This window comes from Apodemus sylvaticus, chromosome 4, assembly GCF_947179515.1.
Source record: "Apodemus sylvaticus chromosome 4, mApoSyl1.1, whole genome shotgun sequence".
Lineage (NCBI taxonomy): Eukaryota > Metazoa > Chordata > Mammalia > Rodentia > Muridae > Apodemus > Apodemus sylvaticus.
The window spans coordinates 58,808,926-58,835,290 of NC_067475.1; the positions used below are offsets into that span (position 1 = coordinate 58,808,926).

General features: G+C 44.8%; 1 protein-coding gene across 2 annotated transcripts in view; it reads left to right on the forward strand.

The window, feature by feature from the left end:
* Positions 1 to 1,511: 1,511 nt before the first annotated feature.
* Cttnbp2nl (CTTNBP2 N-terminal like) overlaps positions 1,512 to 26,365 on the forward strand; it is a 43,294-nt gene continuing 18,440 nt past the window's right edge. The window contains exons 1-3 of one of the 2 annotated variants that reach the window (XM_052179560.1): positions 1,512 to 1,586; positions 15,554 to 15,673; positions 21,762 to 21,869. In XM_052179560.1, the coding sequence (XP_052035520.1) occupies positions 21,771 to 21,869 (99 nt within the window). In that variant the 5' untranslated portion in view covers positions 1,512 to 1,586; positions 15,554 to 15,673; positions 21,762 to 21,770. Of the gene's footprint in view, positions 1,587 to 1,670; positions 1,692 to 15,553; positions 15,674 to 21,761; positions 21,870 to 26,365 lie in introns of those variants that run through there. The other variant, XM_052179561.1, reaches the window with a different exon arrangement.

Genomic DNA, 26,365 nt, shown 5'->3' on the forward strand with positions numbered 1-26,365 from the left:
TAGCAGACTACGGCACAGATTTGGAATTATTCTTGTAATTTTTCTTTCCCAGTTATTAACTCTATAACCTTCCTCTGGTTCTCTTGGTTTCTTTGACTATCTTCTCATCGTAATTACTGACAGCGATGTCCACATTACAAGGTTAGACAGTCTTCTCACATAGCACTGACACAGATATTATATGGATGAACATAGCACTGTGTTGACAAGAAATACTGTTTTACTTCCTCTAAACCATGATTACCGGGGCAGGGCATCTCTCTACCCAGACTGTAAACTGCACCTATCACGAGGGCAGTGTTTGCCTAGGGCAGTGGTTCCCAACCTTCCTAGTGCTGCTGTCCTTTAATACAGTTCCTCATGTTGTGGTGACCCCCCAACCCTAATTTTGCTGCTACTTCTTAATTGTAATTTTGCTGTTATAGATTATAATGTAGATAGTTTTATAGATAAAGGTTATCCAAGGGGTCATGACCCACGGGTTGAAAATCACGGGCAGAGGGATTATTAACTCCCTAATATTCTCTTGCTGGTAATTGTGAAAATTAGGAATAATGTATGCAGAGTAATATGTTACTTGTGTACTTAAATACTTGGCTTCTTATATGTACTTGTTACAAGTTCTTTAAAACACCGTGGTTATTAATCCAGCTCGATCACTTGTGAGTTAAAGTGCAGGCTAAGGTAGAGGTCATTCTCTCCCCTCCAGGTTATCTGCTCTTGGTTCCTATCACTAAGATCTGCATTCCTGTGTTCCCGAGGACAGCCATTCCCATTTATCCAACTGTTCTGTCTCGGCTTCGTTACAAACGCATTGTCCACGGTATGACGGGGCCCAAACATATATAAAATAGCGCCTCGCACACATGAAAGCACAGTGTGGAAAAACACCGCCTAAGTTTGCAATTGCTTAGCATCGCCTTGAAAGACAGGTCGGTAAAGGTTTTGATCTCCTCTACAAAATGCTATCCTGTTAGTTCCACCCCAGGGTCTCCCTTTGTGATGTGGTAAAGAAGATGGTCCTGCACCCTTGCTTTCCAGCATCACACCCAAAATGCTCACACACTTGCACACACACACACACACACACACACACAGAGAGAGAGAGAGAGAGAGAGAGAGAGAGAGAGAGGAGAGGCAAAGAAGACACGTTACTAGATTTTCAATAACTAATTCTAAAACGCTAAAACACACTTCTTTTATTCACAATTTAGATAAACCCCCAATTAAGCCGCCACAAGGTGTTCCCAGATCCTGAAAAGTTGCAGAACCCGGGCGGAGACGAGAGCGAACCGAGACTCCAGAAGACCGGAAGAGGGCACTTCCTCCCGGAAGTGACGCCAGCTCAATCCCAGCCTGGCTCTCCCAAACAAAAGGGATCTTGCGGCCCCAGGAGGAACCGGGATGACTTTGGAGAAGCCCCGCCTTCAGGAGGCGAGGATTGGGTTCAGAGCCGCAAGGACAAAGCTGTGATTGGCCATGGTGTCTGCCTGTCACTGCCGTAAGGGGCGGGTCCTGGGAGGCTGGGGATGGGGAGCGGGCGGCGGAGGCGGCGGCGGGGAAGGATCCCGGAGCGCCGAAGCCAGGTACGGAGCGCGGGCTCGGAGCTCTGCGGTGCTGGGGGGGCCGGGTCTCCGAGAGTGCCTCCTGGCCCGGAGCGTGAGTGGCTTTCAGCAGAAGTCCGTGTCGGGGTAGGGCTGGTCCCCTAGGGGGCGGGGCCGCCACCTCCAGATCCCGGGATTCCCCGAGGAGGCGTCGCGGCATCCTCCGGGGTCCTTGCGACTGTTCATTGTCTCTCGCCAGCCTCCGCCCCTCAGCAGGGATCTCCTCCTGACCTGTCTCACTCCACGTCGCCTTTTGCCCAGCCCTAGCATCGGAGTGGGACCGGTGGGTACAGTCTTCTAGGCTGCAGCCCCCACCCCTATATTGGACCCTGGCGAATCCAGGCATCCCTTCCCATATCTGTCCTTGCTGGCAAGCCTGGGTCCAGAACTAGGGTTCTGTAAAGGTAAAAATACAAAAAAAACAAAAAAACAAAAAAACAGCATTTTCCTTATGAGGGATGGGAGAGGGGAAGAAAAAAAAGACAAGACCCAGACAGACACCTCCAACAGCCAAAGCGGCCTGCCCCTCTCTTTAGACCTTCCCATCCCCCAGCCTCTGATTACTCCTACAGCCCCCAGATCCTGTATTCTCTCGTGGAATGTTGAGAGCTCCCCCGCTTAAATCATATCATTATCTTCTCCCCATCGCCGTTTGTACCTTCCTCGCCCTTTCTGTTTCTTGTGGGAGAAGCCAGCTTTTAGGGGCTTTTTAGGTTTGAGTTGCCTTTCGGTTTTGCTTTCTACCCAGGTTCTTCCCTGAGAATTCAATAGGAAAGCACCCGCATATTTCATAGCAAGGTGGGTGTGTTAGCTTTTAGCAGAGTTGGCCTTGTGTGGGTAGGAATGCAGTGTGTATTGTTTGACAGTCACTGAATAATCCCATATTTTCAAACGAAATGGTGACGAGGAGTCAGTAAATGCCTTTGCAGTAGGAATCCCCATCTCCCAATGTGGAGTGGGCTGGTCCGTTGCTCAGGGAGACCGCCGTTAACCTTGAAGGTGTTTGGCAGGTTGAAACAAAAGACAGGAAGTATTTGAACAAAACTCAGGTTCAGTTGGCTAGGTTTATAATTAATCTGGTCCTGTGGCCTCTGAATACTGTCTCACCCCTCTTTTATAGTGGGGTTTTACCTCGTAGGAAACACATATATGTGTGATGGGATTGTGTCTAGGACACCAGCATCATCAACCAAAATTTTAAAGCATTAAAAGGTAGTATTCAATTTCAGGGAGAAGGGCAGATAAAGGCCTTGTGAATTCTGTCTCTGTAGAGTCCCTGTAAAGATCTACTAAAGTCTTTGGCATTTTAGCAGTTGCAGAGTACAAATGACTTTGTCCTGACGTTAATGTCATTGAATCTCCAGTCATCGTGTGGCTGGCAGTAGCACCTATTAATTTTTCCATATTTTTAGCATTTTTAGTTTTCATCTCAAGTTCATTTTCCTATTGGTTATTTATAGCCGACAGAGGCGAGGTGCGGAGTTGCGATCACAGAGGGTGATTGTAGTGGCTGTTGACTGCAGCCTTCCTGAGTAGACTTCCTGAAGGTAATTAGTTTTGAATAGTCAGGTTCCGAGGTTTCAGAGCCACTCTGGGGGCCTGCGGATCTGCTCCATGATTGTTTCCAGATATGTAGTGAAAGGAAGCACAAAGAAGAAACTGTGCAGGGTCTCTCTAGCAAACACACTTTATTGCCATAGGAGGGGGAGATACATTATGCCAGAAAGAGCAGCAGGGGTTTAAAAAAAAAAAGAGGTAGAACAGGAAAGCCCCAAAAGATGTATTTTATTACATGAGTGGAGACTGGAAATAAACTAAGGTTGGAGACCAGGGAACCAAAGGAGCAGTGATTCCCAGGGCCTTGACGACCGAGGAAAGACAGAGTAATGCCACTGGCGGTGTGGCACAGTAAACCAGACCTGTTCCATAGGCCTTCAGATCTGAAGGGTGTGTTGTGTTTAGTTGAGAGTGGAGCACTGTGCCTCACTATGTTTCTGGAGACTCTGTAGCCCGGGGTGGCTTTTCCTCCTGTTGGGATTACAGCGTGTACGCCGATGTTCTCTGTAGATCTCTGTAGATCTCTGATGTACTCTGGTAGAAACCCTTTCTTTTCAGTGTCATTTTTGGTCATGTTAGATGAAGAAAAGCATTGTGTGCAGACAGGTGTGTGTGTGTGTGTGTGTGTTTAGCGCATTTCATTTAATTATTCTTAAACTGCATAAAGTCTTTGTAGCTTCCACAGTGCCTAGTATGAACACTGAATCTAGTTTAATGCTCTCACCTAAGAGTTACACTAGACAGACAGATAGCAAACGGAGTATGGCACGTCTTGTTTGTTTACACCATCTGCCTTCTTGTCTTTGTGTAATTTGATTTTTCCTTATTTGACATGACAGGAAATGGGCAATCTGAAGTGACTGAAATACTTACCTATGTGAAAAAAAAATCTCTGGTTAGGTACTGTATATGTATTTTTTTACTGTCATGAATTCTGAGCCAGACTCATAAACATGATCAATTGTAGTCATTTTTAAAAATCTGTACGTACAAGAATCTGACCTAATGGGAATGGAGTGAGTTAATTTTTATGTTAGTTTCTCAGTACTTGGTTTGACCCTAGAATGCTGCCTAGTTTACGTCAATTTCACACAAGCTACAGTCATCTGGGAAGAAGGAAACTCATTTGAGAAAATGGCCCCAGGTTAGCCTGTGGGCAAGCCTGTAGGGCAAGTTCTTGCTGCTTGATTGTTGAGAGTGCCTAGCCCACCCTGGGCGGTGCTCCCTGGGCTGAGTGCTCTAAGCTGGCTGAGCAAGCGTTCCTAATCCTCCTTGGCTTCTGCCTCATTTTCTCAGTCCAGGGTCCTAACTTGAGTTCCTGCCTCAACTTCCATCCTTGATGGAGTATGAACTGAGAGTTGTAAGATGAATTAAGCCCTTTCCTTCGAAGTTGCTTTTGATTGTGTTTTATTATATTAATAGAATTCCAAACTAAGACAACTGGTCTCCTTTAAGATTTTGGGGGGATTTTGTAACCCTGTGCTGGGTGGGACTTGAACTTCAAACTTTCCACCTCAACTATACCTCCAACCCCAGTTTTTGTGTATTAACAGTACACAGGACTTCATGGGTCCCCAACAATCATTCAGACTCCTGTGGTGAGTGCCATATCCCTGGATTGTTACAGATCCATGCCAAGTCAGAATCACATTGGTCGGGCTACCACTTGGTTTTCTTACAAGAATTTGAATTCTCAGCTTTTCTACAGTGTTTCTTAGAAACTGCCATTGGACTGATGTAGTTGTGAGCTAGAAACAGACGACTTTTCTGACTTTAAAGATTGTGTGAACCTACTGTGGGCATGTTTGTATAGGTCTGCTAAGCAAGGTGCCTCATAGGAAACAGTCATTGAGAGATACTATTATTGACACTGTTGTTGTTAGCACTTGGCATGTGAGTTATGGAAGCTGACATACATACCCCTTTCTGCTCTCTGGAGGTGAGGCAAGAGGCTCTCCCTTGAGACTACCCTAGTCCAAATGAAAGAGAGAAATAAGAGAAAAGATACTAAAATAGTCTAGCAAGAGTGAAGTAGTGTTTATTGGTTGGTTTTGTTTTAAATTTGTCTGTAAGTAGCTATGGTTTGGGCTGGAGAGACACTCAGTGGTTAAGAGCACTTGGTGCTCCCACAGAGGACCCAGCTTTGGTCCCAGCACCCACATGGAAGTTCATAACCATCCTTCACTCCAGTACACATTTGTGGAGAGTCATCTGGGAAGAAGGAAACTCAGTTGGAAAATGGCCCCAGGTCGGCCTGTAGGCAAGCCCGTAGTTACACTCCAGAGGATCCAACACCTTCTTCTGACGTCTACCACCACTTCTGTACACTGTAGGCAAAGCACTCAGACACATAATAAAATAAGATAAATCGAAATAGCTGAGGTTCCTAGATTGAGGAAAACAGAGTCATAATGTAGCACATCTGAGACAATGTTTTTTTTTTTTTGAGAGCATATAGTTGTATATTCAGATCCCGTGTGTGTGTGTGTGTGTGTGTGTGTGTGTGTGTGTGTGTGTGTAAAACGAAGACAAGAAATTCAAGTTACCAGTTGTTCCACTCCAGATGCTGCCATCCTGCCACTTTTATGAATGATTCTGTGTGTAGTATGTTTATAAGATTTAAGAAATTTTTAATGATAATTTTCATTTAAAGCATTTTTTCTTACTTCTGAAGACTGCCTTCCCTGTTAGTCTAAAAGAAAGGAATAAGTTGAAGACCAATCAAGAATGGATGGGAAAGAAATAGGGATGGGGAATTGAGAACGGAGGTAGAGGATAGCAAAGGGTTAGGGGCTGAAGAAGGACTAAGAATGCAAAGTCTGTCCAAACTCAGTGTGTATCAAGTGCATAGACACATTCCGTCTCAACGTGTCTTTGCTGTTAAAGGAATTCTAACTGTTACAGTGGCAAAGAATGCAACCCCATAATTGTTAGTAAATTTAATAGAAACTAGAAAGGAAAATTGGTGAGCACAAAAACTAAGACTCCGGACTGAGGCTAGTGAGCATCGGAATGTGTGGGACCCTGTGAGCCCAGGAGACAGGGAAGGGGTAGGAAGAGAACCGAGGATATATTGCTTTAACAAGGCACAAGGGGCTGGGGAGTTGGCTCAGCTAGTCAGTGCTTGATTGCATAAGTGTGAAGACCAGAGGTTTGCTCTGCAGCACCCCCACAAACAGCCAGTGCAGCTGCAAGCTTGTGGGCTCAATCCTGGGGAGCCAGAGCCCAGAGCATCCCTGGGGCATGTGACCGGCTAGCCTTGCCAGCCAGGAAGTTCCAGGTTCAGTGACAGACTGCCTCAAAAAAGGAGGTGATGATTGATTTAGGAGATACCTACTGCTGGTCTTTGGCCTCCACATGCATGCACATTTGCACACATCCAAAGAACACGCGCGCACGCGCACACACACACACACACCAGAAAAGGGAAAAAAAGTGGTAGGGGTTGCAGATGCTAAGGACAGGAGGATACAGGAAAAATGACAGGGAAGTGGGAGGAGAGTGTAAGCTATGAAGGACGATATGTTTTTTTATTTTGGGGTATTATTTTGGGTTTTGGGGGGGTTGGGACAGGGTTTCTCTGTGTAGCCCTGGTTGTCCTGGAACTCACTCTGTAGACCAGGCTGGCCTCGAACTCAGAAATCCTCCTGCTTCTGCCTCCCAAGTGCTAGGATTACAGGCATACACCACCACCGCCCGGCAATATGTTTGTTTGTTTTTTTTTCTTCCTTTTTTTTTAAAATTGAGATAGGATCTCACTAAATAATTGCCCAAACTTGAATTCATTCTGTAGTCTAGACAAGCCTTGAAATTGAGATCCTCCTGCCTCAGACTCCCAGGTATCTGGGATCATGGGTCTATGCTACCAGGCCAGGCCATATAGTCTACATTTTAACTGGCTTAGTATTTGAGGGTACAGATCTGGGCCTGTACATCAGCCTTACCCAGTGTCTTTAGATTGAAGACACCAAAATAACTTTTTTAAAGATTCCATGTCCTAAGTCCTTGCACCTCAGCACACTGGCTGATTCCCACAGGTTCCTCTTGGGGGTACTTAGTTCTTACTCAGCCTGTCTCATCTCAAAGTCTCATTTCCCCACTCAAGCTAGTTCCTGTTCTGACATCCCTGTCTCTATCGACCACACTGTCATTCGTCACCGAGTCTCCAAACCTCTGCTGAGTTTGGATTATTTCCCCTATTTACCCCCCTAAATGGAGTCTGTCTCCAAGTTACTACAAGTAAATCCCTCCCACTTCCTCCTCCTGTTTCTGCCAGACAGAATAGCTGTCCGCAGAGTTCTGAGTCTTGTGAAACACTAAGCAGATGTGTGATAATGTGTGATAGACTAGAATGGGATAGCGGCTCCTGAGTTGGGAGCTGCGTTCATTTCTGTTGCATGTCTGATGACAGCATTAGCTGTGATATTTTTAGCAACCCTAGTACAAGTTAAAGGTTGTAACTTGATGAAAATCTGTTTTTAAAAAAAATCACTAGAAGCAGAGACAACCTTTCATTTTTGTTGCAAAGGGCTGACCCAGACAGAAGAGTGTCCTTTTCTGTTCCTAAGGAGTGCGCAGCTATCATTGGCTTGGATATCTGTTGAACATATCCATAAAGTGATTTTGGGGCGGCCACTCCATCATCTCCCCCTCATCAGATGCCATCCTCTCCCCCTTGGATCAGGTCAACCTATGGGGCTGGGGTCTAGAAGGAATACGTTTATTTTGACTTGTAAATTAGACATGTGAATGATAAACAGTTATACTCCATTGAAAAGAAAATAAACAACAAATAACGTCCCGTCCTTGGAGGTAGACTCGAATGGATGGATGCTCCTCAGGGATGCAGTGAGAGCTGGCGTCAGTCACCACCTCACAGAGTCCACATCGTCCTGCTAGAATATGTATCATGCCATGTATAGGTGTGGATCTAAAGCTCGGGTGTCAGATGGACCGGGGGCAGCTTCAAAACCGAGGTCTCCGGCTCCACAGTCCATGTGTGCACTTGCCAATACCACACAGTCTCCCATGAGAATGGTTCCCCTGAGGGACCTGGATCAGAGGACATTTCTGTTTGTTGGTAGTATGCAGCAGGCAACAACTTGTTAAAACTATCCTTAAATTAGAGCAGTGTTTCTCACCTGTGGGTCTCAACCCTTTAGGGGTCAAACTACCCTTTCACAGGAGTCGCCTAAGACCATCGAAAGCCACAGATACTTATGTTACAATTCATTACAGTCATGAAGTAGCAATGAAATCATTTTATGGCCGGGGGTCATAACATGAAGAATTGTATTAAACATTAATAGCGTTAGGAAGGTTGAGAACCGCCGCCTCAGAGGCTTGTATGAAGGTTTTTGCAGTTCAGGGAAAGGCTGTGAGCAGAGTTAAGACGGAGATAGTCCTGACGAGTGTGCTTCATCCCCCAGCCTGGATCTCGTCTTCGCAGTCCCTATGGAGCCAGTGACTTCATCCAGTTGAAGGCTTTTTCCATTCAGGCTGCCTCAGTGGTGACCCATGAAGCATTATACTGAAAATAAAATCGGCCTACACAACCATTGTTCCCTTGCTCTGGTTTTGTTTCAGAAAAGCAGAGTTTTCTGGGACTCGATGGGTAAAATTGAAAGACGGATGTGATAGGCTGAAATACAATTTCATTTAAACTAACAAATACTAAATTAGCTCAAACTTTCTGATAATCTAGTGTTTAAAGATATATGTCATTTCTTAGAATTTCAATGAAAAAATGTTTTTTAAGAACTATTACTAATTTTCATTCACACTCATTTCAGAAGCTAAAACTGTGGTTCTTCTGGCATGGTCTTATGTCAGTAAGAAGAGTGAAAGGGTGTAGTCAGATACTCAGGTAGACAGACACGATTCTCTTTTTGTTTTGTTTTTGAGACTGGGTCTTACTGTGTAATCCTGGCTTGCCTTGATCTTGTGGTAATCCCCTGCCTCAGCCTCCTGAGTGCTGGGATTACAGATATGCACCACCATGCCTGGTTCACAGAGCTGGTTTTCAATAGCTTTGTCCTGGAATCCTTATACAGACAGAGGGTTGAGATACTTGTTTATCTTTCACTGTTCTTCAGTACACATGTAAAGCTTGCTGACAGCAAATAAGAGTGAGAATGAGAGAGGGATGAGCAGATTCATACACAGAAGACCCTAAGAACCCAGCCAAACCAGAGCGTGACATGGTGTCCAAAACAGCAAGTTAGACTAGATTTTAGAAATGAGGTGGAGCCAACAGAATGGCTTGGCAGTTAGGGACATTTGCTGCCAAGCCTGGTGACCTGTGTTCAGACCTGGGTACCACTGGATAAAAGAGAACCAGCTCTGGCAAGTTGTCTTCTGAACTCTATACAAAAGTCATGGCCTATGCACACACACACACACAAATACACGTGCACACACATAAAAATGGGTGGGTGGGTGCGTAGGTGGAAGGAATTCAAATTTTAAGTGGTCAGTGCTAGACCTGGATCTCACTAACTGCTCATATAACTCTCATCTGTAAAAGAGGCCAAGCTAGATTATTTCCGAGGCTGTTCCATCACCTAAGGCTGGCAAAGTGGAGTCCATGAGCAGCAGTTTCCAAGGAAGCCTCTGGAGTCGAATTCTGCTCTTCCACATTCTAGCTGCAAGACTTTAGGCAGGCGGTTCAGCCTCTGCCTCAGCTTTGCAATCTTTAACTGGACTGTGTCGATCTCTCACACAGGATCGTGATAACCTATGTCAGGTGCTTAAAAATGCCTGCCACGCATTCATGTTTAGCTCAGTAAATGCTTATCTTTTTTCATTACTTCTTGTTTGAATTCTTAGACAGTTATGCTGTAGAATGCTGATGCGCTGGTGATGAATGTTTTCCTTGTTCACAGTAAGCATTTTTATAGTAAGCATAAGCCTTGAGAGTCTGGGATCCTTGAGTCAGCCTTGCATTGAGTGCTCCAGTGTTTCAATGCTGACCTTGAGGAGTTTCGTCGTAACTGCAGAGCTGGTTCCTAGAGGCACCCTAAGTGCTGGATAAATAAATGTGATCCCTCATCACCAGTTACTTCTCCCTAAATGCTTTTTTCAGGATAATTCACAGGGTCCTGAAACACCCATCTTTAAAATGAATTTCCAAAGCATTCTTTGAATTGTAAGCTGTTTATTGCATGACTAGGAGGAAAGATAAAGCTGTCTGAGGAAGGGTCCTCACATGGTAGGGAAAGCTCAGGTCTAGTTGTTCAGGTCTAGTTGTTCAGATGTATTTAAGAGTAGAAAGTGGGGCTGGAGAGGTGGCTCAGCATTTAAGAGCCCTACACGGCAGCACACAATCTGATGCCCTCTTCTGGTATGCAGACATACAGAAAAAGCCTCTGTGTACATAAAATAGATAAATAATACCTCCTAGTCCCTCCCTTTCCTTCCACCCCTCCCCCAAAAAAAAGACTAGAAAACAGGGTCTGTGGCCCACAAGCACTTGGGAGCAGAGCAGGAAGGTGGAGAGTGAGGTCGGCCTGCTTACATAGCAAGGTCCAGGGGGCAAACAAACAAAAGAAAGTAAGTAGCTAGTATATTGTTTTATTTTGCCACCACAGTCTGGGTGATTTAAATCAAAAGAAGGTATTTTTTCACATAGTGTTGTCGTTGGCTAAAAGCTTAGAGCACTGTTCTGGTCAGAGTGGATTCTCTGCCTTGCACTTTCCCTGACTGGGCTGTATTCTGATTTTCTCTCATAAGGATACTAGTCCTATTGACCATTTTTTTATTAAGATTTTTCATACATATATTTTGATTATATCGTTTCCCTTTCCCTCCACCCCACCATCCAACTTCTTGTTCATTCTCTCTTCTCACAAAAAAAGAAGAAAAAAAAAGAAGACTCAAAACCCTGAAAAGCATAAACTCAATAAGAAAAAAACAAAAACAACATGGAGTCCATTTTGCACTGGCCGACTTCTCCTGGCACTGGGCCTACCGGGTGATGTAGCCCATGGCACTTGGTTAAGGAAGCCCGATTTTCCTTCTCCCGTCGTCGTATCTGTTGCTAATAGTTGAGAATGTTAGGAGTGAGTCCTTGGGGAGGAGAGTGACCCCACCTCCCTTTCTCCTTGCTGGTTCCTGTCCTGTTTAAACCGGTGCAGGTTTCGCAGGAGCTCCCCTAGTCTGATAGTTCTTATGCTCATCAGTGCTGCTGGATCCAGATGACCCTGTTTCCTGGGAGTCGCACACTCACCACCCCTGGCCTCCCCATCTCCGCTCTCTTGTAGATCCCTGAGCCTTGAGGGGAGAGGTTTGATAGACATCTCTTTTATGACTTAGTACTCCGAAGCCTCTCACTCCATGCATGGTGCGCAGTGACCTCATTTTAACTTAATTGCCTCTGAAAAGTCTCTGGGGCTGGGAGTTAGCTCAGGGGTAGAGCACTGGCCTAACAAGTCCTAGACTGAGGAAAGAGAAGGTGGGTTGGAGGCTCTGCATGTGTTCAGGGTCAGTCACAGTCTGAAATTCTAGGCATTAAGATTCCACATGAACTTGGTAAGGGCTCAGTCCACTAGCATATACTATAGAAATGTAAGAAGTCTTGTAGTATCTTCAGCTGAGAAAAGCTTGATTTAAAGTACTGCTAATTAAGTTTATATTACTTAATATTTTAAAATTCCATAAAATGAAATTGTGTTCTGTACCTTGACTTTAGGATTTTGATTTTTTTAAGGAATTAGTAGTGAGAATCAATTTCCCCTGAGTATCACCGCGCCGCGCAGCTGGTCTCTCAGCTCCCTTTGCCTCGGTCTCCCAAATGCTGGCTCGCAGGTGTGCACTGGCACACTTGGCTAAAAACTGCTTTTTAAAATCAGAAAATCATTTTGTTACAGCATGTTAGCATGGTTTTCTTCCCTGGCCTGATTTAAAAAATAGAGCAAAACAAAACACTAAGAGCAGGTGGATGATTTAGAGCATTGCCGCAGTCCTTCTGCGCCCACGAGTGCCAGGGTGGAGAGTGTTTGATCTCTTGAGATAGTCCAGCACTTTCCACCTAAGAAGGGGCCCCTGGATTCCTTTGAAACAGTGCATTGTCTCCATATTTAGACTCAGTGGCTTTAAGCACGTGGTCCCTGTTTATCTCACATATACTGGTTTGCTTTCGTTTGACTTGGTCTGATTTTGTTTTTTGTTTGTTTAGTAAAGGTCTCTTATAACCCTGGCCAGCCTTGGAGCCACTAGGTATTTATGTCCAGGCTGGCCTTGAACTTTTTATCCTCCTGCCTCCCACCTCCCAAGCACTGGGATAATAGTGTGCACCAGCATACCCAGGTATATACTTAGTTTTTAAGATAATGCACTATTTTGTGAACAGATGTCAAAATACCTATTTTGTACATTATCTCTGGGTTTTAAGTTGCAATCCATATTGGTTTTATACGGATTTATGTCAGGCTACCTGATTAGAGCAAATTCAGTTTATCTTTCCAGTCATATCTAATTACTGATTCTAAGACCTCTCTCAATGGCCTGTGAGACAGTTTTAGCCCAAGTATGAGTTACTTAAGTTCAGTATCTGAGTGTGTAATAAAATGATCTCATAGTAAAATGACTGAATTATTTTTTTTAATTGACTTTTTAAGTGGGATTTTTGTTTTTGAGGCTACCCATCAGGAACCGCATCTAAAGTCTTGATTTTTTTTTTCTACATGTTCCATATTATTACTGACTACTTAGAAAGTAAATCTTCTCTTAACACCCAGATACTCACACCCAGATACTAGACACAAACACTTTACCTGTGCTCCGCCCTGCCCTGCCCGCCCTGCCTACCTTGCCCCGCCCGCCCCACCCCTATTGCTTACATGGCTGGAGAAGCTGTTTGGTGTGTTTTCTTTTTTCTGCCACCTTGTCTCTTCTGGTGAAAACACAGCTGTGCCTGTTGCTCTACAGGATTAGTTCAGTTCCAGACAGAGCACAGGCTTTGTGGAGAAACAAGCAGCACAGTGAGGACCAGGATGAGTGGGGCTTGGGTTTTAGGGAAGGGCGAGAACACAGTGAGCAGGGCTCAGCAACACATTGCCCAGGCAAAGGCAGCAAGGCAGTTAGGGAGGTGCGCTGTGGGTGTGTGCATGGGGGGGCGGGGCATGGCCTACCTGTGCGTTCCTGCTGGATACCCAGAACTTCTGGGTGTTGTCACATTAGGCCTGGCATGGTAGATTACACCTATCAGATCTGTACTAGGAATTGAAGCAGCCATAGCCATATCTAAATAGATAAATTAAAGGCCAGCCTGGACTAGATAGCAAAACACAATCTCAAAAAAGAAAAAAAGAGGACTTCATGCATTCAGAAGGCAGAGGCAGGTGGATTCCTCTGAGTTCAAGATTATTCCAGGCCAGCAAAGGCTACATAGTAAATCTGCCTCAAAAGACAGACAGGGGGCTGGAGAGATGGCTTAGAGGTTAAGAGCACTGACTGCTCTTCCAGGGGTCCTGAGTTCAATTCCCAGCAACCATATGGTGGCTCACAGCCATCTGTAATGGGGTCCGACGTCCTCTTCTGGAGTGGCTGATGACAGCACCAATGTACTCACATATATTAAATAAATAAATCTTTTTAAAAAGACAGAACATAGGGTGAAGGGATGTGGGGGCAGGGAGATGTGTGTTTAGTGAAGACTCTGTCTCCTGCTGTCAGGTGGGGAAGTGGGGTGAGGAGGCTGGGGCCGAGCTTGGCTGGAGTCACAAACTCCTCTCCTGCTTCCCCTTCACATGACCTTAGCTCTTCAGGGCATTGCAACACACGTGACATTTTTATTGTATGTGTTTATATGTATTTTTTTTTAAAGAAAGCTAAACAGGTAGTAGTAGTGCTTCTCTTAGGAAGGCGGAGGCAGGTAGATCTCTGAGTTCTATGCCAGCCTTGTCTTCAGAGTGAGTGCCAGGGCTACACAAAGGGGAGGAGGAGAGAACTCTAAAGTTTAAAGCCCTGTCAGCTGTCAGTGAGAACATACTCATACAACTTGTCCACAAGTGGTTTTTCTTTCAGATTTATGGACTATAGCATTCCTTACACTGAAGTGTCTGGGTGTAAACTGTGGGGCAAACAGGGTCTTGGAGGGTTCTCTGGTAAGAGTAAACTGGCCATCTGGTTGGGATGATTCTGTCTTTCAAAGTTGTTTAATGGATGCTGTCAGTGACGAGTAACAGCTCACTCAGAAAACAGGAGTCGACAGCCTGTGGAGTGGCGTGCCTGAGACCTGGCAGCGATGGCTCTCATGGCTCTGACGGTGAGTGAGGGCGAAGAGCAGCCTCTTCCTGAGATCCCAAGTGCTGGCAGGATTGCTGGGATTGCTTATTTGGCCGACGGCCAGGCCGGCCGCTGGTCCTTTACTCTTGACTGTGGGTGGACCCACACTTCCTCTCCTAAATTGGGAGTTTCAGAATTTAATGTTGACTTGATAAATAAATTGAAATAATAAAATTAAAGTTAAAGCCCCCCACTTCCTTTTTCTTTTTGGTTCTGTTATTTCGTCCTTCCCAGTTCTCATACATGCATACTGTGTTCTGAGTATGCCCACCCTCCTCCCCACCCCAGGCCCAATGCTCTCCCTTCCCTCCACCCGTTTCTTTCCCCATGCCTCCTTTTTTTCTTTTGTCAGTTTCACGTCTTTCATGTTGTGGTGTGTGTGTGTGTGTGTGTGTGTGTGTGTGTGTGTGTGTGTGTACCTTTTCTTATTTACAGCAGCTTAATACTATTGGGAAAATATAAGCAAAAACATTTGTTTCTAAGCCAGCTTTTGATGTGCAGATATGACTAAAAACTAGAAGTTGGCATTGTTTGGCCGTCCTTATGAACAGTGGAAACGACGCACGTTGGTAACACACCAACGTGTTTGTGATTATCGGGGAGTAAGATCAGACATTTCCTTATCCAGATTTGGCAGGTAGAACGTTTTGGTTCCGATGATGTTCCGAGGTGCATTGTGGCATTGTGCGTGAGTCATGTCTCCTGCAGACAGGCTTTGGCAATTCAGGGAAAGTTTGTGCCTAGTGCCCTTGACAAGCTAGTCGTCGAAATGGCACTGAACGTCAGGAGAGATTTCTGTATCTCGGACGCTAAGGCAGGAGGATCACCATTTGAGCTTAAGGCCATTCTAGGTTCTGTTAAAAGAAGGTGAAAAAAATATTTTCAGTAGCCCCCACCTCACTAGTTACCCCTGCAAAAGGGAAGTCAGAGCCCAGTGTTACATGTATGCATTCAGCTTCAGCCCGCGGACCGCCTGATTTTCCTCTTGTCATTAGCGACCTACGGCTGTCGGGCTTTACCGGCTGAGGTTCTAGTTGACACCAGTGGGCTTACCACATTCCTCCTAGTGTGGTCATATGGACAATGGATTTCTTCTTGTTTTGCAGTGTTGGACACGTCCCCACCATGCCTACATTTTAAATATCTGTCAGCTGTCTAAAAGTTTAACTGAAGGAAACCTCTAAGACTTCGTACCTGAGGATCAAAGTGCAGCCACCAATTATCAGGTCAGTGTCACCACCACGCCACCCACAGGAATGCCACCACTGCCATGCTGAATTATAATGTAGTTTGGATGTGTCTTACCGTAAGGAGTGTTACAGTGTGTACCAAGAGTACATTCAAATGTATAGAATAGCAAAGAATTGCTAAGTTTTAATATCTATAAAGAAAGATTACTAGAATCTGTTGGTCTTGAGTTACACAGCTGTGGCTTTCCCCCTCCTGTATACTGTTTGTATAGCATTAAAAACAATAAGTATAATGTGTTGATATTATTAATAAAATGTTCCAGGTATTAAAATTTGTGTATAGAAGTAATTTTATAGATACAGGTAAGACACCTGTGTGTGTGTGTGTGTGTGTGTGTGTATGATGTGTATGGTACATAGCCCTGTACAGAGGCCAAAGAATGTCTTTCTATTGTTCTTCACCATATTTCTGGAGACATGGTGTCTCACTGAACCAAGTCCTCTCTAGTTGGCTAGATTAGCCGATCAGTGGACTCTAGGGATCTGTCTGCCTGTCTCTTCCCTCTCTGGTCCTTCCTGATTGGGGTCGCAGGTATACTGCCATACCCCACTTTTTTATGTGGGTGCTGAGAGTCTGAACTTGGGTCCTCATGCTTGCACAACAAGCAGTTTACCCAGTGAGCTGCTATCTTTCCAGCCCAAGACTATTGTTCTTCATATCATTGATAAAGAATGGATTTTTCTCTTGTGTAGGCTAGACTACTTTCTAATTTAAGTGACTCTGGAGATGATGCTAATTTTATTCTTTGATGGAGACGTCTATTTTTCATAACAGGTCAGAGACTTGACTTGGCAATAATGAAGTTTGTAGAGTAGGGTGAGCCCAGCCCCTCCTCGGCAAGCAGGCTCCAGTGACTTCACCTCAGTGTTATGCTTATTTCGAGCAGAGCTAAGAGGAACTCTGGAGAGCACGGAGTCTGTTTCATTTTACTTGTTAAGAAACAAAGGGCCAGAGCAACTAAGTCTGTTCCTCAAGGCCACTAGCTGGCCTGTCCAGCAGAGCCACTGGCGTTCTGCCTTCTCAGGAGCAATCTGTAAACAGCACCACTGCTTTTAGTCAGAACCTCTAAACAAAAATGTTGGAAGACTCTAAAAATATTGGAGAAAAGAAAGAATATGAGTAGCCGTCTTTAGCATTGTTTCTGCCATCTTGCCCTGGTGCTTACGTGCCAGTCGCTTTACTCTGCTCCGTTGGTAACTGGGGATGCCTTTCCCATCTGCCCCCCATTATTCATGGAAGGGAGAGGAAGAGCATGATAGGAAATCTGCGGAAAGTCAAAGTAAGAACAGCACGACCACCAGGTGTTTAATTCCTCCCTGCACGACACTGTCACTCCCGCTGCTGTGGCCTTTGGGTGTGGTCCTGACTGCAGAGGGGCAGCTTTCTAATGCCTTCCTTGGAGAAAATGAAAGAAAAGTAGTTTTTAATTCCTAAAGCAGGTTGCTGGGAGGTAGCTCAGTGGTTAAGTGCTTGTTCCACAGCCTGGTGTTGGTGGGGTGGCGCATGCCTTTAATCCCAACACTCAGGAGCAGAGGCAGGTAGATTTCTGTGAGTTCAAGGCCAGCCCAGCCTATAGAACTAATTCCAGGACAGCCAGGGCTACACAGAGAAACCCTGTCTTGAACCATCAGCACCCCTACTCCCACCACTCCCCACTCCGCCCAAAAAAGAAAAGGAGAGTACTAGTTGCCCTTTTGTAGAACTTGACTTTGGTTCCCAGCATCCATGTAGGGTGACTCACAACTCCCTGCATCTCCTGCTTCTGGGGATCATCGCTGTCCTCTGGCCTCTTTGGGCACCTGTATTTATGTACACATACACACTCACAGATGTACATAACACAGAGATACATGATAGAGTCTTAACATGTATAATGATAATTAAATCAGGAGCAGTGAGCTCACTTGTTGGATAAAATGACATGCTGTCCAGGCCTGACGACCTAAGTTCGATCCCTGGGACCCAAGCTAGAGGAGAGAAGTGACTCTTGTAGGCTGTCGTCTAGCCTCCACAGGCTCAGCGGGCACACAGTCCTCATACCCACACTTGCACAGAGCAACAAGTAGAGAAGTAAAACAGATTTTAGAGTTATTGAGCCAGGTGTGGTAACCTGTGCTTGTGATTTCAGGGCAAGAGAGGCTGAGGCAGAAGGACTGCTGTAAGTGCAGGTCTAGTCTATTGTGGACCAGAGTAAGACCCTGTCTCAGAAATAAACAAAACCAAACAAGGAAGGAGGTTAGTCCTTAGACAGCACTGGACATCTAAGTAAAGATTTCTAAAGCCCTGTCTTCCTGAAACAGTCTGTGAGAGGAAGTCTCCCAGCCACTCAGATAGGAAGAGCAGACCTTGCGTGGCTGCCAAGGCCTGAGCTCTGTGTTGTGCCGACACAGCTCTGAGTGGCAGGCAGCTCTGTTGTTTGTTGGGGGCTTCTGATTGGGATTGTTTGCTTTTCTTTTTCTTTTCTTTTCACAATAACTTACAGCACATAATCTTTACTTCTGTGAGACCTACCAGAGGTGGAATTCACGTAGGGGAAAGTTAGCAGTTAGAACCAAAGTTACAAACTTGAGGACATTTTTCTGTGTGGTAAAGGATTTCCAGATTCCATGCTAGAACACATCCGTCCGTGTTCTCCTCGCTTCAGTGCAGTGGCCCTGGAATCAGTGGCTTCTTTGAGTGCTGGAGAGTACATGAACTCATCATGTTGCCATCCTTCTGAAGAAAAACTGTGACAGTTACAGTTTAGGAAGAAAAAGCAGAAGGAAAATAGTATTTGTACTCCCGTGGAAGCTATAAACTCTGGTTCTGTGTTCACTGCCAGAGACCCTTCGTAGGTCTCTGCCTGCGTGTGTTCTGAGGCAGGAGACTGAGAGGTGCCACACTCTTTACCAGATCCTTGTAGAAACTTGAACTTGTTAGACAGATTGACTGAAAACAGCTCTTAGAACTGGTAAGCACCAAGCAAAGCAGCTGGAAACAAAATCAACATAGAAATCAGTTCCTTTCCTGCGTGCCGGCAACAGACACTGTGAGGACAGACTCGGGAGAGCAGCCCTGTTCACAACAGCTTCAGAAAGAAGTAAGAACCAAAACGCAGAGGAGTGAACCTAACCAGGAAGTAAAAGCTTTCTACAGCAAGAACTTTAGATCCTAATAATTGAGGAAGACCGTAGAAGATGGAAAGATCTTCTATGGGTCAGCGGAATTGATACAACGAAAATAGCACTCATCAAAAACAATCTACAGAATCAGTGCAATCCCCATCAAAACTTCAGTAACATTCCTCACTATATAAATACGAAGAGCAAGCCTAAAACAAAGAATCACAGAAGACCCAGCACAGCCCAAGCCACTCTAAGTAAAGAGTATCGCTGGAGGTGTCACAGTGCCTTCAGGTAAGCTGTACTTATGCTGTGTACCCACACTGGAGGTCTGAAGTCATACTGTAGAGACACAACAAAAGTAGCGTAGCACCAGCTCCAAATATGGCTCAGTGGAGCAGAATGGAGGGCCTGGATATCATTCCACACAGCTATGGCCACTGAATGCCAAAGACATACATTGGAGAAAAGACATGGTCCTCAACAAGTGGTGCTAGGCAGGCTGGACAGACCTGTACAGAAACCAGCCGAAGGTGGTGGATCCAAGGCCTCAGTGTAAGACCTGAAACCATCAGGGCGACGTTTCACAACATGGATGTTTCTGAAAAGGACTCTGGTTAGCTCAGGAAATAACTGGCAAATGGGTTGGCATGAAATTGGAAAGTTTGCGCAGCAAAGGAAACCATTGAGGAAAGACACAGCTATGGAACCAGATGAAAACATTACCAGTTACACATGACCGGAGAGTAATGAGTAATGCTTTATGCAAAAGCCTGGGCTGCCAGGGTAGCTCAGAGGCATGTGGGGGGGGGGAGGGGGCGGGGGGGGGGGGGGGGGAAGAGTTTCCTTTCAAGCCTGACATCCTGAAGTGGGTTAATGTAACCCAAATGATGGAATGAGAACCAAATCCCACAGGTTGTTCTCTGACCTCCATACATAAGCCATGTCACACAGGATATAAAACACATAAAAATAAACATACGTAAAATAAGTAAAAATGACAAAAAAGTAAAACAACCTTGTCAGTAAATGAGCTGTGAAACACACTTTTCAAATGAAGAAGTACAGATGGCCAGTGAACATGGAAAAGAAAGTTGACGTCCTCAGCTGACAGATAAATGCACTGAGGTTTCATCTTAGCTGTCAGCCATCTTAAGACAGTAATAGGACCAGGTGTGATGACGGTGCATACCTGTGGCTGCAGGACTTTAGCAGAAGCAGGAAGATTGTGCAAATTCAAGGCCAGCATTACTGTATGGAGACACGGAAAGAAGAGGGTGGGCAGGGGAAGGAGAAAAACCTAAGAAAGATTGCTTAAAAGAGTTATACTCTTCAGGTGGTCCAGGGCACTGAGATATACTGTGCAGGTATGGAAGTCAATATTAATGTTTTCTCAGACCCCTGCTACACCACTCCTGGATAAACACCCAGAGCACTCATGTTCATTGTAGCAGTATTCATAATAGCTAAATAATAATGAGCTGAAATCTTTCTACTAACATCTGAGAGGGTCAAGAAAATGTATATCTATACAATGACATTTTATCTATCCGTAAAAAAAAATTTATCCCACTTGCAGAATAAATGGATGCAACTAGAGATCATCATATCAAGCACAATAAACAAAAATTACAATTGTTTTCTCACTTGAAGATTTTTCCATAGATACCTAAGACTGCACATACATGTGACTTGGGAGTAGACTAGATTGGGAGAGGAAGGGAACTGGTGTCGGAGAGAAAGGAGAATGATTGAAGAGGTGAATGTGGCCGAAGTGTGTGGTGGAGTTGAATAGAGAGGTCTTTAAGAAGCTATCGCTGTGGACCAGGCGTGCCTGCTGTATCCCCGGCCTGGGGAGTAAAGGCTGAGGCTCACTAGAAGCTTAAGGCCAGCCTGATCTACACAGGAGGTTAGGCCAGGCCACACTACTTAGACCCTATCTCAGGAAAACAAAATAATGGTCATAAGAAGTAAGATTTGTAGTAGCCTGGCTAATTAAGATATTTAAACAATGTAGTTGAACATCTTCTTAGAAGCATATGTATAACTGGGTTTACTGACTCACAGCGACTCTGGAGCCTGAGATAGCAGGACTGAGAAGTCAGGGTGAACCAAAACTGCTTAGTGAGTTTTAGTCAACCTGTACCACGCAGCCTGTACCACGCAGCCTGTACCACGCAGGAGACTATGGGGCAGGAGGGATGGATTGAGGTTCAGAGTACTTGATGCCCTCACAGCATGCCCAAATTCAGTTCTGTGCGCCTACATGTATCTGATGGTTCACAGCGTCCTGTAACTCCAGCAGAGGAAGCCAGTGCCCTCTCCAGGCCTCCATGGGCCCTGTCCGCATGCACAAACCTACACACAGAAACATTTTTTAAAAACCTCTTTAAAAGATGAAGATGGATATTTATTTGTATATACTTGTGTTTAAGCCTGTGTTACTGAAGTGTGTATAAACATTGTGATCCCTGCTTTCTATCAGAACAATTCAAAGTTTCTGCCACACTCCGACACCTTGAGCAAGCATTACCTTTGCTTGAACTTTACTCAGCCAAATGAAGAGAGATGCTAGAATGTTCTGTGCAGTTTTTAAGTTTGCTTATCTAAAACTAGGGGATCTTTCTGGAATCCAGTGATTCTTTAGTGAAATGATGCCCAGTGAAAATTCTACCTCAGTTTCTAGCAGACAAAATTAGTTCCTGATCCTTTCTGAGACCCAGGTTGCAAATCAGCCTGGAAAAGGTGATGAATAATTGATCTTGGTGATGGAATCAATAATTTACAGTGGATTTTATTTTTCTCTTCCTGCTCAGTTTATGATTAACATCAGGAAACTTTGGTGTTGTTTTGAATTGCCCATCTAAAGGATATCATACTATACATTTTGCTCTTGTGTCTTCTTTTTCCTTTACTCTGATCAAGTTCCTCTTCTGGAGACTGATTTTTGCCTTTGTTTAAGACTTTCAGGATGAATCTGGAAAAACTCAGCAAACCTGAACTCCTGACACTATTCAGTATTCTTGAAGGAGAACTTGAAGCAAGAGACCTTGTTATAGAAGCTTTAAAGGTATGAAGGGGGGGGGGAGAGGGGGGGGGGAGGGAGGGAGGGAGAGAGAGGGAGGGAGAGGGAGAGAGAGAGAGATTTTGACTGTTTATCCTATGTTGCAAGTCGTTTCTCTATTTTATGTGGATACTGGTGTAATTTATGTCAAGAATTTTAGGCTTAATGTGGTTGAGCACACCTTTACTTCTGGTGCTTGGGAGGCAGAGGCAGACAGATCTCACTGAATTTGAGGCCATCTTGGTCTACAGAGCAATTTACAGGTGAGCCAAGGCTGACCCTGTCTCACATAAACCAAGAGGGAATGAAATGATGGCACCTTTCTGCATTCAAAATTCAAAAGAATTTTTTCATATGCTGAAATTCAGGGTCTAATGTCCAGGATGTTAAAGTTTCCATAAAACTATCTGTGCTACCAACACAAATAGAAAATCTGTGGTACTATCTGTGCTACCAACACAAATAGAAAATTTGTTCAGCCTGGTGGTGGCACACACCTTTAATCCCAGCACTAGAAAGACAGAGGTAGATGGATCTCAGAGTTCGAGGCCAGCCTGGTCTACGAAGCTCCAGGATAGCCAAGGCTACACAGAGAAACCCTGTCTCAAAACAAAAATCTGTTGTTACTTAATTTGTTACCTGTTGAAATGCAAAGGATGAGAGAGATGTGTTAGTAGGACAGGCGGTCTGTGGAACACTGCAGAGCCTTAAGAAGTCCAATCAACCCCTTTCAGGTAGTAGCTCTTTCTACGTGCATGGGGATTGCCCCTTTCTGTCTCCACATACTTAGATAGGATGGGAAAAGACTTTTCAGAGTATCTGATGAATCTGTACAGATGGTTCTCCCCAGAGGCAAAGGACAATAACCAAAAAAGGTGAGATTTCAGTCTGCCAAAGACAAATGGATCCCTGCAAAGTGCAATTAAACAAGATACCGGAATCTACCTTTTCTATCGCTGTTAAGTTTAGAGTAATGCTGGTTTGTTTATTTATTCTGCTGACTGGAATGGCTAACTTGTACGATTTGCCTCAGGACACCTCGTGTCTTGTCCTCATCTGATAACGAGGACAGAAGTACCGAGGAAGGTTTGAGCCCATTCTAAACCCTCCTGGTACCTGCTGTTGCTCCGTCTACCTGCCCCTCATCATCTGCCTTCATCCCCTCAGAGCTGGTGAGGAGATGATACCTGGAATGGAAAGAATCAGAGCGTGCCCTGAGTTGTGCTCTGATGGTTTCCCTAGCCTGAGAAGTCACAGCAGGGCACCTGCTGCGTGTGTCACTCCACCATTTACTCTCCCATAAGGCCTGACAGAGCCTGATATATATAGATAGTTGGTAAATATTTGTTGTAGTAATTTTTGTTGTTGAAGATTAACTCAGGGCCATAGCCACGCTGAATACATGTTCAGTCACTAAGCCACATCCCTAGCACCAAATATTTGTCAAACAAATAAAATGACTGCCGGTGATGCGTTGCCCTAAGACTGCCACAGTGCTTCAGAGCAGGTGTGTGGAGTTAGTTAGTAAGGACTGTTCTATGCTTGCCACAGGCAGCCTTGGCTGCTTGTTGTATGTGTTCCCTAATTGTTTTCCGCATGCAACTACTTCTCTGTATTATAGTCTGAGAAGCTGAACGGAATAAGAAGCAGGAGCTCTGTGGGGTTCTGTTTTGATAGGCAGTGACACCAGCATTGGACCAGTGTTAAACTGGGCCTGTGTGTGGCCTGTGGGTGATAGAGCTGAGCTCAGCCTCTGGCCAGTGTAGTTCTGCCACAGACATGCATTTTTAAACTCTGCTGGGACACAGTTGTTTACAGCTGTGGTGAGAGTCGACCCAGGTGGCAACAAGATTCGTTGCTGTGCTTTTGGATTCATTTGTGTTGATGTGTATGAGTTTACTTTCATGTTTGTATGTGCACCGTGTGTGTGTACTTGGTGCCTGTGAAGCCAGCGGAAAGAGCCAGGATCCCTGAAACTAGTCACAAACCATGCTTTTTTTTTTTTTAACCTCCAGACAGGGTTCTTCTGTGTAGCCATGGATGTCCTGGAACTCACTCTATACACCATGCTAGCCTCTAACACAGAGATCTGCCTGCCTGCTTGCCTCTGTCTCCTGAGCACTGAGATTAAAGGTGTGGGCTGCTACCACCCTGCTGAGCCACCTCACTCTTATTCTGAAGCCATCTCTCCACCAGATTATTTATGTTAAAAAGAAATCTGATTTAATTTGTAGGGGAGTGGGTGGTTGGTTCTGCAGCAATACCAAGATGTAACTGCCTTACAGCACTTTTTCTTAACAAATATCTGTTGGAATTTTTGTACTAACAATGATTTCTTTGTGTTAGTTCATACTTAAGTGAGTTGAAAGACTTTGGTCTTTTGGGGTTTTTTTCTTAAGATTTGTTTATTTTAATTATGTACTTGTGTGCATGAGCACATAGGAATGAGTGACGGTTCTCTGGGAGGCCAGAAGCACTGGATCCCTTTCAGCTGGAATACAGTTGTTGTGAGCTGCCTGAAGTGGATATGGGAACCAGATTGGGGTCCTCTGCAAGATCAGTGTGGCCAGTTAACCACTGAACCCTCTCTTTATCCTCCAGGCCATCCCCCCAGCCACCCCCTGGTTTTTTGAGTTGTTGTTGTTGTTGTTATTGTTGTTTGAGACATGATCTCACTGTGCAGTCCTGGCTGTCCTGGAACTCACTCTATAGACCAGGCTGGCCCCAGACTCAGAGATCTGCCTGCTTCTGCCTCCTGGGTGCTAGGATTAAAGGTGTGTGCTACCACCACCCAGCTTCTCATTTTAATTTTAATTTTTCATTTCTTACTGACTATGACCTTAAGTATTTAACTGTCATCAGTATATACTTCCTTACTTTCTTGAGACAGTCTCACTAGGTAGCCCAAATCTGTCTGACGATTACCCTCTTCCTACCTCAGCCTCCCGAGTAAAGCTGCACACGACGGCTCTGGCATCAGGGTTGAGTGTTCGGAGAAGCCAGTGTCTCACAGTGAGGTCTGCTCAAGAAAATCACTGTAAGGTGAAATCTCAGGGTTGTTTTGATTTGCATTTCCCTAATGACTAATGAAGTTGAGCATTTTTTAAGATGGTTCTCAGCCATCCGAAGTTCTTCAGGTGAAAATTCTTTGTTTAGCTCTGTATCCCATTTTTAATAGGGTTATTTGGTTTTCTGGAGTCTAACTTCTTGAGTTCTTTGTATATATTGGATATTAGCCCTCTACCTGATGTAGGGTTGGTGAAGATCTTTTCCCAATTTGTTAGTTGCGGATTTGTCCTTTTAACAGTGTCCTTTGCCTTACAGAAACTTTGTAATTTAATGAGGTCCCATTTGTCAATTCTTGATCTTAGAGCATATGCTATTGGTGTTCTGTTCAGGAACTTTCCCCCTGTACCGATGTCCTCAAGGGTCGTCCCCAGTTTCTTTTCTAGTAGCTTCAGAGTGTCTGGCTTTATGTGGAGGTCCTTGATCCATTTGGAGTTGAGCTTAGTACAAGGAAATAAGGATGGATCAATTCGAATTCTTCTGCATACTGACCTCCAGTTGAACCAGCACCATTTGTTGAAAAGGCTATCTTTTTTTCATTGGATGTTTTTAGCTCCTTTGTCAAGGATCAAGTGGCCATAGGTGTGTGGGTTCATTTCTGGATCTTCAATCCTGTTCCATTGATCCGCCTGCCTGTCACTGTACCAATACCATGCAGTTTTTAACACTATTGCTCTGTAGTATTGCTTGAGGTCAGGGATACTGATTCCCCCATAATTTCTTTTGTTGTTGATAATAGTTTTAGCTAAATGCAGGGGAGGGGCAGGGTGGCGGGGGCAAGACCTGGTTGCCCCCAGGATGAGAGGGTCCTCACTTAGACCCAGATGACCCTATGTGACCTTGCCCCTAAGTTATTTTTGATTGGTAAATAAAGAAGCCCACAGAACAGCAGTGCTCTGAACCACTGGGAGAAATGTATGCGTTTCCCTTTAAGAATATTTACTTACTGGGTGAGAGAGGCCAGGCCACGCTGTGTAGAGGTAGGGACAACTTTGGGAGTTGGCTTATTAATTCCTTCTACCTTGATGAGGGTTTTGAGAACTGAACTTGGGTCCTGAGAACTGAACTCAGGTCGGCAGACTCTCGTTGGGCTGTAAACACAGAAGAGATGTAGGCAGGGTTTAGGTTCAGGAGGCTGGGGTTTGTAGGGAGTGTCGAGAACAGTCGGGGAGAGAAGAGGTGAGGAGGAAGAAGGCCGAGGGGTTAGGTGAGTCATGGGAACCGAGGGCTGGCCAATCAGAGTTAAGAGCAGCCCGGAGGAAGGTAGAAAAGGCATAGAGGGGAGAGATCTGTTGAGCTCTTGTGCTGCTCAAGCTATATTGTAAGTAATAAAAGTTGTGTGTCTTTTATCCGGGAACTGAATGATTAAAGGCCGGTAGAAACCCCACATTGGGATTAAAAATTTCTGCAACAATTACGATGGAATCAGAGTGGAG